Source organism: Rattus norvegicus, chromosome 8 (assembly GCF_021556685.1).
Source record: "Rattus norvegicus strain SHRSP/BbbUtx chromosome 8, alternate assembly SHRSP_T2T, whole genome shotgun sequence".
Taxonomy (NCBI): Eukaryota; Metazoa; Chordata; class Mammalia; order Rodentia; family Muridae; genus Rattus; species Rattus norvegicus.
This window is the reverse complement of record NC_141541.1, coordinates 115,267,459-115,281,870: the sequence shown is the minus strand read 5'-3', so window position 1 is coordinate 115,281,870 and position 14,412 is coordinate 115,267,459. Positions and strand designations below refer to the sequence as shown.

Below are 14,412 nucleotides of genomic sequence, written 5' to 3'. Positions count from 1 at the left end.
GAAACCTTGGTCATAGATCAAAGGCTCTGTTACAGCAGAATCTAACCCTATATATTGAGCCCAAAAAGATATTCTAAAGCATCAACATTTTTAGAGCAATCTATGAGTCAAAGTCCTAAGATATCATGAGCCTCTCGTCTGTCTAGAAAAGGTCTCCACTGAGTCTAGATGTGAACTCTTGGCTTTTGTTCTTCTAATTCTCTAAGTCTTCACTGAGGATTTAATAAAGACAATTTAGAGGAACTGAGGACCAGGCCATTTTAAAAGCTTCTAATAATGATTATGCAAAGCCTCAAAACCTATAAGCAACAACTTCCTCCTGACAGATCAAAGACAAAAACTCCCTCCACTGGTCTTAAACTTGACTCTGGCAAGCTTCCTCCTCTGGGCCTGAATCCACCCTGGGAACACGTGTGTTTTTCACACCACAGGGGCATTTTTCACATCCCTGCCTCAGACATGTTCACACTTCCTCCACTGCTGCTTACTCCTTACGCAGAGATTCGGCTCCTCAAACCTAAGGATCTCTCATTAGTACTCTACTGTCAGGAGCCTTCTACCTATCTGCTGTTGAAAAGGGACCAAGACCATGACTGGGCGGGCCCCAGAATCTCAGCCACCACTACTCCACTAGTCACTTAGTCTCTCTTCTCACACAGGGACAACTGGCTTCTGCCCATACCACTCCACTGTGTACGATCTGCTCTGGAATCAGGCTGCCTCCATTGAGTACAAACTGCACGGGCATGAAGACCAGCTGTGTTTTGAGCCGTTATTGTTTTGGTTTGTTTGAGACCGTGTATTACTTTGTAGCTCTGGCTGTTCCAATGTGCTATGTTGACCAGGCTGGCCTTAAACTCACAAAGATCCACTTGCCTCTGCTTCCCCAATGCTGGGATTACAGTTATTCTCTGCCATCCCTGGTTAATTTAAGTGTTTTGTGTGGTTTTGTTTAATTTATGTGCATATAAGCTTTGCAAAGTGCTTGGTGCACATGCAATGTTCAAAGATGAGTTCTTGTTATAGGCTTGGAGCCCTTCTTGGAAACTATCAAAACCTGAACCACAACCACTACCTCTGTCGGAAACTGTCACCAACTGACCTGACTTCTAAACTTGACTGCTAGCCTGATTCTTGTTTTTTCCAGACTTTCTTCACCTAAGCACATTTTTATTATTCCTGCCTATATGTATGTATCATCTCACACAAAGAAATGTAGTATTACAACCAAACTCTGGCTGCTTCTAACAGAAGCAGCAATTGAACCTTTTCTCTCAGTTACCAAATCAAACTTTCAATTATCCCACTTACTTGTCTCCCTTCTCCAGTTAACTTCAAAACTGGGAACTCCAACACCTCCTCCTTTCGCCCTATACTGCCCTCAACTGCTCCACTACGCTCATTCCCACCAGGCAGCTGGTGCCCCAGCTCTGTATTATCTATTTCCGTTCATGAGCCGAATATCCCAAGGGCTCTATGACACACCCTACAATACAGGACTGTAATAAAAAAATAAAAAAGCAATGGTCAACTGCTTTTTCTATCAAATGCCATTTCTCTGAATCTCATTAAATGAAGTGCTCTGATTAAATCAGGTCTGCCTCTCAAGTGTGACCATCAGAATCACCTGAGAAATACTTTCCAACACATATACTGCCTAGAAAGCATTATTCCCTTACTCAGACTGTTCTTAATAAATTTTAGGTTAACTGGAATTAACGGGGGGGGGGGGGGGGGGGGGTCCTGGAGAGATGGCTCAGTGATTAAGAGCACTGACTGCTCTTCCAGAGGTCCTGAGTTCAAATCCCAGAAACCACATGGTGGCTCACAACCATCTGTAATGGGATCCGATGCCCTCTTCTGGTGTGTCTGAAGACAGCAACAGTGTATTTATATATAATAAATAAAAAAATCATTTAAAAAAACAGCAATTAACTGACAATAATTAACTTTTTAATATCTAGGGGAAATGATCAATTATTAATCTTTGACTTCATAATATTTTTTTAGAAATACAGACTTCAAACATTAAATGAATATGAACTCTAATGGGTGACAGTCTGGTCCATGCTCTCATGAATTTCATGAAGCCATCCATAGCTGTCTCAGGACCAACTATGCAAGGCTAAGTTGTCCTGCACATTTCATTAACTAACATGATGTACAGTTCATTGGTTTCTGTTAATTATCCAAACTTAATTAAGTCTAAGGATATAGGGCATTTCAGTGTGTGTGTGTGTGTGTGTGTGTGTGTGTGTGTGTGTGTGTGTGTGTTTGTGTGTGTGTGTAAGGAGAGATCAGAGGCCATCTTGTAGATTCTGTTCTCTCCTTCTGCCACATAGTTTTGGGTATTGAATTCATATAATCAGAGTAGGCACCAAAGAACTTTAAATGCTAAACCATCTCAATGATCTAAATGGAAACTACTTTTGGGGTATACTTAGAGAATATGTCAATAATACTCTCTCAATAACTACCATTTTATACAGGCACTTTAAGGTGGACCATTTTAGTGAATACCAACTGACCACTCATTATCCTGAGCTTGTTTTGCTAAGGGGAAAGGCAAATTCAGAGGTGTTGGTCACAGGTGCTTGCATCCCTAAGCCACACGTGACACACCTGGACCATCTGAGAAGACCAAAGAGCAGGTAGCAAGGCCAGGACACATTTTTGAATAGCAAATAACTCATATGAAAATGAAAAGTCTAGTTTAAAAAATCAAGTGAAGCATATGAACCAAAGTGTGCATTTAAAATATTCAGAATCCAATGGGAACAATAAACATATCACACCATTACCACAGGAGTCTGGAAACAATAATGTTACAGAGGAGAGTAATAATAATAATTAATAAGATCCCATCCCAAACATCTCTAAATCCAAAGCACTCGATGATCAATGTCTTTCAAATTTGAAATGTAGCAGATGGTGGACCAGACTAAAAAAGGTAGCATACAGTGAACTTAGCCTAGATCCTGAGAAATCTGAAAATAGCACTAACTTACCCACGCCACACACCTATGCACACAACAAAGTCCCTCCAAACCACACGGGGCACCAGAGCTCCTTGCCACGGCCACCTGAAGCTGCCTGTATGGACACTGGCATCCATGCTGAGATAACCTCTATTTTTCCTCCAGAACCAAAAAGTCAGAAACCCTTACCAATGACCTGTCTGCATTGCAGCATCTTTCTCATGTAATTATTCAACAGTGAAGTTAAGCAGAATCACAGAAAAGGCATGGTCTTTTTCCTAACACAAGTTCCCCAGAGACAGTGGGGACAAGGAGTGCAATACTTAGGTTAAGTTGCTACTTCGTGATGGTCTGATTCCAAAGCCAGCAAGCTATCCTCAGTGCCTCTGCCTCTGTCACTACCCCACATACGCAAGAACGAAGCTGACAATGAGTAACCCCTTACTTCCTAGTGTCTTAGAACAACCCTAGCTTCCTTTCGAGCTCCACCTTGAAGAACAGACACCCGGCCACAATGGCATAGGTAATGATCCCCAAAGAAAACTGCTGCCTGGACCCTTATAAACTTCAAAAATATGGAGGGCAGGGATAACGATGTTAGACGAGTAATTTAAAATACACCTCAAGTTTGTTTCAGACTTCTACTTACATACATCCCAGCCAGCTCAGTGGTAAAGTGCTTGCCTAGCATTCAGCGAGCAGATGACACACTTATACTATAAAGCCTAACAGGGGAACACACACCTGAATGTCAAAGTAGCCCCAGACATCTTTGTTTAGTCAGCACTAAGGTCTGTTAGAGAAAAATGAGTCCTTAGCCCACTGCACTAGGGAAAATATTGGCTTTTGGATTTTGTTTGTTTGTGTTTTGGGTACTGTTGTTTGTTTTGTAAATCTGCTTTGGGATTTGGTTTTGTTGTTTGGGAGAATGAATGAACATGTACAGAAGGGAAGGAAAGAAAAAAGAAAGATTATACTTAAAAACATCCTTGTAAATGTAAAGTACGTGCTATTTGGGACGGGCACTAAAGAAATGTATTCATCAGCCCTGAGCGCAGAGCCTGATTAGCAAAACAGGACAGTCCTGAGGGCAGGAGCCATAGTAATACAACTACTATGACTTCTCATCCTCTGCCACATCTTACCTAAGGACCGTAAAGTCCCTTCCAAAGGACTAGGACTACAGAAATTAAGGTCTGCAAAAGGTTATTTTACTGCCCTCATTATCTATAGTGAGAGGAAGTCAAATGCTAGTCCTTAAATTTCCACTCTGTATCAACACTGCGGCAAATCCTCTGGACACAAGGACAGAGGAGGTGGACTAGAGGCACAGCTCTCAGAGTGCTGTGAGCCAGCATCAGAGAAAGCTGCTGATGCGCTCAGTGGGAGATGCTCTTCAGAACTAACGCATACGAGCATCCACAGCCCAAACTGCTAACACTGGGGGACATAAGTGTAATACAAATAGGTCATAATATGCTTCAATTTCTCAAAACCATCAAAATGATCTTTCGCTGTTCATTCCATCTCCTGCAGGAATGACTGCCTGGATGACAATGACACTGGAATAGGAGAGCTGCTCTTCTTTACTGTTACCACTGTTCTCATGGGAGTGTATGCCACAGTGCACATGTGGAGGTTAGAGGACTTAGACAACTTAGAAAAAATGGTTTTCTCCTTTTTCCATGTGAGTCCAGGGAACTGATTTCATTCAGATCATCAGACCTGACAGCGAGCAATTTTAACCAAAGAGCCATCATGCTGGCCCTACAGGAGCTGCTCACCCTGAAGCCCTAAACAGACACTATAACAAGCATGGAGCTAAAGTCAGAGATGGAAAACCACACCTTATAAATGGAGCACGGTCATGGGTGGTAGACTTGTTGTTGTTGTCGTTACCATTCTGGTGTGAGATTTGTGCCTTGGAGGTGTGGTCTCACCAGGCTCAGGCTGGCCTTGAACACCTCACTGTGCTGACTAGGCTGGCCTCAAACTCACAAGCCTCCATGTGGGTGTCCGCCCTGAGTACTGAGTTGGCGGGTATGCAGTCACACCTTGCTTGTTTAAAACCTTGCCCTGATGAAAGTAGTTTCCTATCTCTTTTTTTGTTTTAAAATTCTTTAATAAAAACCAGTGTCATAATACATCCATTTTCCCAAAAAAAAAAAAAAAGTTTTGTATTAACAAATTTCGCTTTTTTAACTTTCAGATATATTAACAGGTCTTCCAAATACGGCAACATGTAGAAGAATTATCTTAAAAATCCCCTCCAACAAAAAGCGGAGCACATGCTTCTCAAAACTTTAACAGAAAATTCAAAGATCACTGACCTGGTCCTCCTCTTCATCCTCATCCTCTGCCAGACGCTGCCTACCCACTTCATAAAGCCTGCACACTGTGTCCATATTCAGTGCATCCATGCTGCCTTGGTTCTGGAATGGGAACAACGTGCTGAAATAAGCAGTGGTCAGAGGCCACATCCACACTACAGCTGTCTGCTGACCTTTACCTTGACCCTGTAACTAACAAAGCTTCCAGTACCAAAATTATTTGGCTGACTCAAAATGTTATGCCTAGAATAGAGAGGGGGGAAAAAGGATGGAAAAGTTTAGGCAGTAGTACCTATAAGCCAAGGAGAAGCCACTACCACTGGCACAAGCTTACCTTACTCTGATGAGACCAAGAGCTAGGAATGTATAAGTGGATTTTTCCCATTGTTTCTCTTGGACTATACATCTCCCAACCCCTATAGATTGAATAAGGTATCAATAATCTTCCATTGAGATTACTTACTTTAAAATATATTGGTATCAGATAAAATGCCAAAAATACCTTGAAAGTCACCTTAAATACCAGAACAAAAGACTAGAGTCTCTGTAAGCCTCTCTTACCTCAATGACAGCAAGATAACAGTCTTTGGTGTCTGTGCACAAGTCAAAGATGTTCCGTTTCACATCAATAGTTGCTGAAAAATAGAACATGACTGAAAATTAAACTAGTCCTGTGACCTAAAAGCCTGCTTTTTGTTTACAGGAATTAATTATCGGCCCATATTGAGGACTAGATAGACTGCTCAGCTGTTAAGAGGGTATCCTTTCAGAGGACCCAAGTTCAATTCTCAGCACCCATACTAGATGGTTCACAACCACCTGTAACCAAGTCCAGGGGATCTGATGCCTCTGGCTGCTGTGGGCACCTGCATTCGCATGAGCATACCTATACGAATACACACACACACACACACACACACACACACACACACACACACACACACACACGATTAAAAACATATTTAAGGGTCAATAATCAGAGATATTTCCATGACTTCTGTATTTGTCAATTAAGAAATCCTACTAGAAAAATGGGAGATTAAGGAAGGATATGAAAACATGAAGAAACGATGATCACCATCTGCCCTGTCAGACTCACCTATAGGTTTATAATCAGTTGCATTGAATGTTCGGAAGGATGACCCAAAAGGGCTTTTCATCCTCTCTTCCAGTAAGTCATCTTCATCATCTGCCTGCAACATTGCTAATTAGGGCAGAGAGAGGAGTGAAACATTACTAACAATCAGAAACACTGCTGATCCACAAATGAGGAAACTACACAGGTCAATCAAGACTTCAGTGAGAATCCTTCCAATTTTTTTCTGCATTCATTAGTTCTACTCCAGGTGTCCTCATTACAGATCCAGCCCGCTGCAGCGAACAGTAGCTTCAATCTCTCACTAAGTACTGCAGCTGAAGCTTTATAATGTCCCACAGAAACAAATGCAATGGTTTTTAAGATAACAATGTGGAAATTACTGCATACAATTTCTTTCTGTAGAAATTTTTTGTGTTAAAAATTAATAGCCTAAAGGGCCAGAGAGATGGCTCATCAGTTAAGAGCACCAGCTGCTCTTCTAGAGGTTCTGGGTTCGATTCCTAGTACTCACATGGCAGCTCACAACTGTGTGTAACTAACTCCAGTCCTAAAGGATGGGCACCAGAGCCTCCGTGGACACTGCATAAACATGGTGTACAGACATATATTCAGGAAAACTGATAAACATATTAAAAAAAATTAAAATGGAATTTAAGGTCTGTCTAAGCTACCTGAGACCCTGTCTCAAACAAATAAACAAGCAAAAAAAAAAAAATCAGTAGCCTTTTATCTTAAGATTTAAATCAACAAAATGTTCGCCTTCTTTTGTCACCATTTGTTCTTTTTCTTTTAATTCTCGATTTCTAAAAGTATACTTTAAGTGTACGTGTAGGACAGAGTGAAAAGAATGAGGACAATGCTTCTTACCTCCATACATCACTGTCCCAGTGTGGTTAAAGACCACACGACATTGATCCAGAGCAGGAACAGTGTGTAAAAGATGAAAGGTTCGAAGGTCCCACTAGAAGGGGTGTGATTAAGGGAAACTTTTATACAAAAGTTTAGAGATCTTGTTTTACAAGGGTAAGCGTGAACCATGCTTGACAAGCACTCTGCACTACTTCCCCTCAAACCACAACGGTTCTTCTCTAACTTCATGGAAACTCAATTATCACTTCTTTTTCTTCCTTTGCAGATTCTGACAGTTTAAATGTCAAATAGTACTGATTGCTATTCCTGCAAATAATCCCACAAACTAAGTGCTACGTGAGCTCTCTTCCTCCCAATGGTAGAGTCCATCCTGCTCATGTCTAGCAACTGACTTCTACAGAGCAAAAGGGAAGCAGCACTGAAATATTTCTGCTAACAAATCAAGTAACATTCGGAAAGTCAGACAGGAGTATAAGTATAAAGGATCCAATCTCTGTATTGATGATGACTTCCAGTCCGTTTGGATGGAAAACACCACTGATATTCATGTTGAACTTGTCAAACTTGTGGATGGCCTGTGCAGAGCGGACATCCCAGAGGACGCCATCATTTAAGACAAGATCATCTGTAGGATTAAAGGTGGCACAGTTCCTCTTGTAGTTGTTGGCAAGATCTGGGTTAAACAGAGTCAACAGCTTGTTGCCAGTCTGAATATCATAAATCTTTAGGGAAGAAGGGGCAGGAAGAGAAAAAAATCAGACCAATTTACACAGTGGCAGGTTTAAAGAGAGACTGTGAGATAGCTCTCCACGTTCTCAAACCATCAATCATAAAAGCCCTGATGTGCACAACTGAAATGTTCAATGGCACGCCGTCTGAGGAGAGGTTAAGTACTTCAATGCCCAGCTGAGCTTAGAAAACCCTTTCCCCTAGTAAAATGAAAACTCAACCCACAATAAGGATTTAAATAACAAGCAAACCTTTTCTTCTCCTGTTTTGAAGAAACAAAATGTTTCCAAGGTTAAAACCTGAGCTGTTATCAACGATCAGTGACTAACCATAAAATAGTACTCAATAGTGAAATACTTGGTTTTTCCCTTTAAAATTGCAGAGTATATTTTAGCCCTATCATACTATAAAATTCTAAAGTCTATATTTTGCAACTAATGCAGAGACCAGATCATTCCCATCAACTAAAACATACTGTAATATTTCCAGTTTAAAAAGTCCCTCCTTAGATACAAGTAAGGAGACATCATAAAGAAACAAATAAGCCCAGATCATGGACAAAACAAGCAGTCTGTTTTCAAAATTCAAAATTCAAAGTCAGGAACACTGGAATATTAGTAAAGTATCAGCAAGACAAAACCCAGTGACATTACATGAATCTTGACTAGGTCCTGGTTAAAACAAAACAAAAAACAAAAAAAGAACTTTTGAAACCAAGTACATCAGGAATGATAAGAAAGCTAAGTGTAACTAGATAATAGGTAGTTATCTGGGAATATTTGATTATACAATTAAGTATCTGTCATTTTTAGAAGACAAATAGTATACAGATAAAAATGTCACATGATGTCCACAACCCCATTTCAAATAAAAAAAATTTTTTAAGATTTATTTATTATATATAAGTACACTGTAGCGGTCTTCAGACACACCAGAAAGAGGGCATCAGATCCCATTACAGATGGTTGTGAGCCACCATGTGGATGCTGGGAATTGAACTCAGGACCTCTGGAAGAGCTATCGGTGCTCTTAACCACTGAGCCATCTTTCCAGCCCCCTCAAATAAATTTTTTTTTTTCCTGGAGCTGGGGACCAAACCCAGGGCCTAGCAAGCGCTCTACCACTGAGCTAAATCCCCAACCAAATAAATTTTTTAAAAAGGAATTTATATAAAAAATATTGTAGAATATTAAAATTACAAATCTAAGTAATGGGTACGTGTATTACTTCTTTTTTACAATTTTCTATATACTGTTTCCAAAGGGAAAAATCCTGTTTCATCCTCCCTTGCATGACAGTCACACCTCCTTTGGGATTCTGCTTAAACACTACTCTGTTTTTACTCTGCAACACTAACTACTTAATATGTCTCACCAATAAGGCCCCCTAAAGGGAAGGGTTTGTTTCATCTAAAACATGGTAAGAAATCATTAAACTTCCATTCTCAGCTGAGTATGGTTAGCCCACACCTATAATCCTAGAATTCAGTTGGCTGAGGCAAGATTCCTAGACTAGGCCAATCTACATAAAGAAATCCTGTCACAAAGAACAAAAAAGGAAAAGAGACAGGCAGACTGCTGTACTGATAGTCCTTTCCAACCACCAGGGTCATACTTGACATCCCATCCTCACATTTCCCAACGTGGTTTCCTGTTTGTGACAAAGTCTTACTAGTGCTCAGTACTGGTTCCAGAACTGTCTTGATCCTTTTGGCCCCAAAGTGAGGAGTCACAAGTATTCACATCATGGCTGGCTCTTTGTGTAACTTATAACTCTGAATTCTGACTACAGGAGTGGTGGTGTTGTTTTTGTTTATTTTTGGGCTTTACGTCTCTGGTTTTTGTTGTTGTCATCTAAGATACTAGAGACTGACTCTAGATCGTATTAGACAAGAATTTTCAGTGAGCTACATTCCCAACTCAGCTCCCAGCCTTTTAAAATGCACTTTGAAGAGACTTCCTAATTGCTCAGGCAACTCTGAGACTGCAGTTTCCCTGTCTTAGTCTCTGGAATGACTACGATTATAGACATGGACCGCCACACCCACATCACTGTGTGATTTCTAGCTGCCAACAGGACACAAATGCCCACATTACCTCCAGAAGATTTCAATGTGAGAAATTGGGTAAGTCAGCTTAATAGAAATAGATTCTTAATACTTACATGGGCAATGTCTCCTTTTGTGCCTATGACCCGATCCTGGGAGTGCTTACTGAACTCAACATAGTGATCTTCTGTGAAGGAATGCCTACAGACAACAAAATTATTGAGGTAGCATTGTCAGGACATCTTTATTCACCTGAAGATTCAGGTGATTTTCAACCTCCTGCAAACTACACTTACCTAAAGATCCTTGGTTTCCAAAGAAGAAACAATTTGTATACATAGATAAAAGAAAAGTCCCTCTATCAGTCTACCAGAGCAGATCCCGAATAATGGGAATTTACTGATTAGAGAAATGGCTAGTATAGGACGTGTGCTTTTGAAATATCCCAGAAATCAATACAACTGTCAGGTGAACATAATAATAAATGTCCATTTGGGGTTAGTGGACAGTCTACTGTGTAATAGGAATATAAAACATCGTAAGATTATTTGTGAACTAAGACAAATTCTTATTAAATGTGGATGTCAAGTGAGAAAGGAAGAAAATTAACAACAGTTGACAATATTCCTCTTTCCCCAAAGCAGCTTATAATTTAAAATAGGATAGAAAGAAATAAAGTGGGTAAATAAAACACAAAATACAAGATACAATGCTACAATAAATAAATACATACTTCATATCAAATACTGATTTCATCCCCCAAAGTGCAGACAAAGGCTGGCTCCAAGTGGCAGACGTCAGAAGTAAGGACCCATCCTATAAGGCAGAGGAGTTAAAAATCACTAGGATTTTAATTACATGTGCCTATAGGGGACTTGAAAAATATATTTATCACTAGGGGCCTAAAGTTTGGGTTTTTTTTTTAGTTGTCTTCAGACATGCCAGAAGAGGCTTCAGATCCCGTTACAGATGGTTGTGAGCCACCATGTGGTTGCTGGGAATTGAACTCAGGACCTCTGGAAGAGCAATCAGTGCTCTCAACCACTAAGTCATCTATCTCTCCAGCCCCAGGTGGTTCTATTTTTATAATTTATTTATTATGCATGTGTGTATGATATACAGGTACGGTCATGCATGTAGAAGTCAGAAGATAACTTTGCAGAGTTAGCGTTAGTTTCTCCTTCTACCTTTACGTGGGTTCCAAGGAATAAAATGAGGCAGTCAGGATTTGCACAGTAAGCACCTTTCTCCACTAATCCACCTTGCTGGCCTGGACTTTTTTGTTTTGTTTGTTTTTCTTTTGTTGAAATAGATTCTCTGGCTGGAAGAGAACTTACTCTGTAACCCAAACTGGCTTTGAACTCACAATCATTCCTGTTTCCAATGTACACGTAGCTAAAACTCCCCTATCAAAAGATGGCCAAGTATTTCATTTCCCTTCTGAAATCTGATTCCACATCAACTCTAGTTAACCATTCGTATAAAATAAAGTCCAATAAATGGTAAAACTCTTTCAACTCTAGCTCCCCAATCAATCTCAAAATGAGAGCACCCAGGGGTTGGGGATTTAGCTCAGCGGTAGAGCACTTGCCTACCAAGCACAAGGCCCTGGGTTCGGTCCCCAGCTCCAAAAAAAAGGAAAAAAAAAAAAAAAAAAAAAAAAAAAACTGAGAGCACCCAGGAAAGGAATCCTCACCCTCGACGGTTCAAGATGTGTGATGGCAGAATTGTGACAGTTGTAGCTGGCCTCTTCCTGCCCACTAAAAACATTGTAGAGCTTCAGCTGCCCTGTGCAGGTGCCAAGCATCAGGAAGCGCTCCCGGGCCGAGAAAGCACAACAGGTGAAGCCACTTTCATCCTCATTAGCTTCCCGGAACACTGAAATAGGACGGAATCTAAACAAGGGGGGATATAATCAGAAAAAAGAATGTGGGGGAACTCTGAAAAACAAATTTTGCTAGATGTTGTAAGGAAAGAGTATTATGTTTCAAAATGTGGATTCTAAAGAATTACACTGGCATTCAATAATTTAAATTTTCAATTAAAAAAAAAGACTTGTAGAAAGTGTGCAGACAGATAATCTGTATCTATGATTTATAAAGAAAGAGACAGTTTGAGCAATGGCGGGAAACAATGAATTGTTTAAGTCCTAAAGCAGCCTACTGGGTGTGACAACAGCAAAGGTATGTAAGCACTGCCAAGAATCTAAAGAAGTCCATAACTGACTGATCAGCTCACATAGCACATGAAGGACACTGAGTTAATCAATACTGCAGGCCAGCAAATGACTTTAACTAATCACTCAGTGATGATACTAACCAAACACTGATTTAAATAAAAGAATCATCCCAAGGAATTCAGGGAGCCTCTCCTTACCTGCTAAAGATAAGGTGCCTATCAAAGCATCCACCATCCACCCCTCCATATTTTGGAAATGATGCCCTGCGGTTTAGCCTTGAGGTAAAGTTTATTGGCGCCTGCCGCCTCTGTTTTGGCTCAGGACACTGATGAGGAGTAAAGAGAGAAAAAGGAGGACAGGTGGCAACGGGGTTCTTGCATCGAGCATGTTGCTCTCTAAGATACTCTGTGATGATACTGTCCAGCGTAGGTGGGGAAGGAAGATGTCTATCCAATTGTTTTTTTATGGCAGGGCTCTGGCTGTATGCACCATGGTCCGACTTCTGCCGCAACACTCGAATTTTCCTGCCATTGCAAGGTGATGGCCTCTCTCTGATAAAACTGATCCTACCAATCAAAGGAGAGTTGCCTGCATACGATGGGCCAGGCAAAGCCAATGAACCCTGGGGGGGGCGTGGTGGAGGATGGGCCGGGGGAGCAGAAGGGGCAGAAGCACCCACAGCAGCATGGCTGCCCAGTCGACTTGCAATGCCGTTGGCAATCCGAGGGGTCCGGGGAAGAGAGACAGGAGAAGCAGCAGCAGTTACTGGGGTGAAAGCAGAAGAATGTGAGGCAGCAGTCATGGGCAGGTCAGCCTCTCTCGTCAGCACAGTTGCTGTCTCTCCAAGCCCTTTAGAAATGAGATGGTTCCGGATCAACAGGAGCAGCTCTTTCTCAGGGAAGGAGATCCTCGACTGAGCAACAACATCTGCTTTCTGCAGTCGTGCGAGAGACACATCAGTGCCAATGAGAAGAGGCTTTCCTGATACACGCTCAATGAGCTCAGCAGCGTACTTGCAGAACTTGACATGGTCACTACGCTTATCCTGCAGCACAGGCTCCTTCATCAGCTGTTGAATCTGGCAGCTACTGAAAAGGGGAAGTTTACTGATGATCTGCCGAACAGTGCTACTTCGAGAGAGGCCCACAAGGGCCTTGCAGGCCAGGGCCCGGATCTGGTCTGCATCTGTAATGGGCATCTTGATGGACAACAGGGACAGAAGCACCTTGATGCCATTGTTGGACTGGACCACATTCCACATCTTGGCCAGCGTATGCTCACTGCTTTTGGGGGTCTGAGACAGCTTTCTCCGAGGAGTTCCAGAAATAAATTTGCCAATACTGGATATTCGGTTATCTGGGCCACATACACAATTGATGATAATTTGAAGTGCTGACTTCTGAATTTCAGCATCATGGATAAAGAACTCACCCTCAGCCACTCCCAAAATAATGCTGATACCTACAACACAGAAAAAAAAAATATATTATTCTTCATAAAACTAATAGCTAGAAGATCCATGTCAGCATATTACAGGAACACTTTATATATCCATCTTTACTGTGCACTATTAACAACAGCCAAGTTATGGGCTCAGTATAAGCATCCATCAACAGACAGATGGACAAAGAAGGCATTGTGCGCGATGAATCTTACTCAGCAATAAAAAAAGAATGAAATTATGTTATTTTACAAGAAAATAGATGGAGCTGGCATAATGGCTTATTGAGTAAAAGCTCTTGGCATCAAGCCTCCAGATACGAGTTTTATCCTAAGAACTGACATTTGTGGAGAGAACTTACTCCAGTAAGTACATTACCCTCTTATCCTCCACATATACACCATGGTATGCAAGAACACACACAAATCAAATAAGAAAATGGATGGATCTCAAGATATGTTATATATGTTATATCTAAAATATAACATAATCCATATACAAAATCTAGAATTAAAATGAAAAAGAAGAAAAACCCAGACATCTAGGGTGGCAGCATTCGAAAGCCAAGGTAGGAAGATACTAACAATTTCAATGCAAGCTTGGCCTACATAGTAAATTTCAGGTCAGCCTGGACTAGAGTAAGAACCTGTCTCAAAAGAAACTCACACCAAAAATGGCATGGAACTAAAATGGACCCTAACTAAGAGAAAAATGGTGACCCTTTTGGTTTATTTTATTG

The 14,412-nt window shown here is 41.0% G+C and overlaps 1 protein-coding gene across 4 annotated transcripts in view; it reads right to left on the bottom strand.

Moving 5' to 3' along the window:
- Dcaf1 (DDB1 and CUL4 associated factor 1) overlaps window positions 1–14,412 on the bottom strand; it is a 74,472-nt gene that overhangs the window by 8,883 nt on the left and 51,177 nt on the right. For all 4 annotated transcript variants that reach the window (XM_087562330.1, XM_087562331.1, XM_087562332.1 and 1 more), the window contains 9 exon segments: window positions 12,430–13,693; window positions 11,750–11,948; window positions 10,787–10,869; window positions 10,170–10,254; window positions 7,766–7,999; window positions 7,275–7,368; window positions 6,408–6,512; window positions 5,870–5,943; window positions 5,309–5,410 (listed from right to left, as the gene is read on the bottom strand). In XM_087562330.1, the coding sequence (XP_087418456.1) occupies window positions 5,309–5,410; window positions 5,870–5,943; window positions 6,408–6,512; window positions 7,275–7,368; window positions 7,766–7,999; window positions 10,170–10,254; window positions 10,787–10,869; window positions 11,750–11,948; window positions 12,430–13,693 (2,240 nt within the window).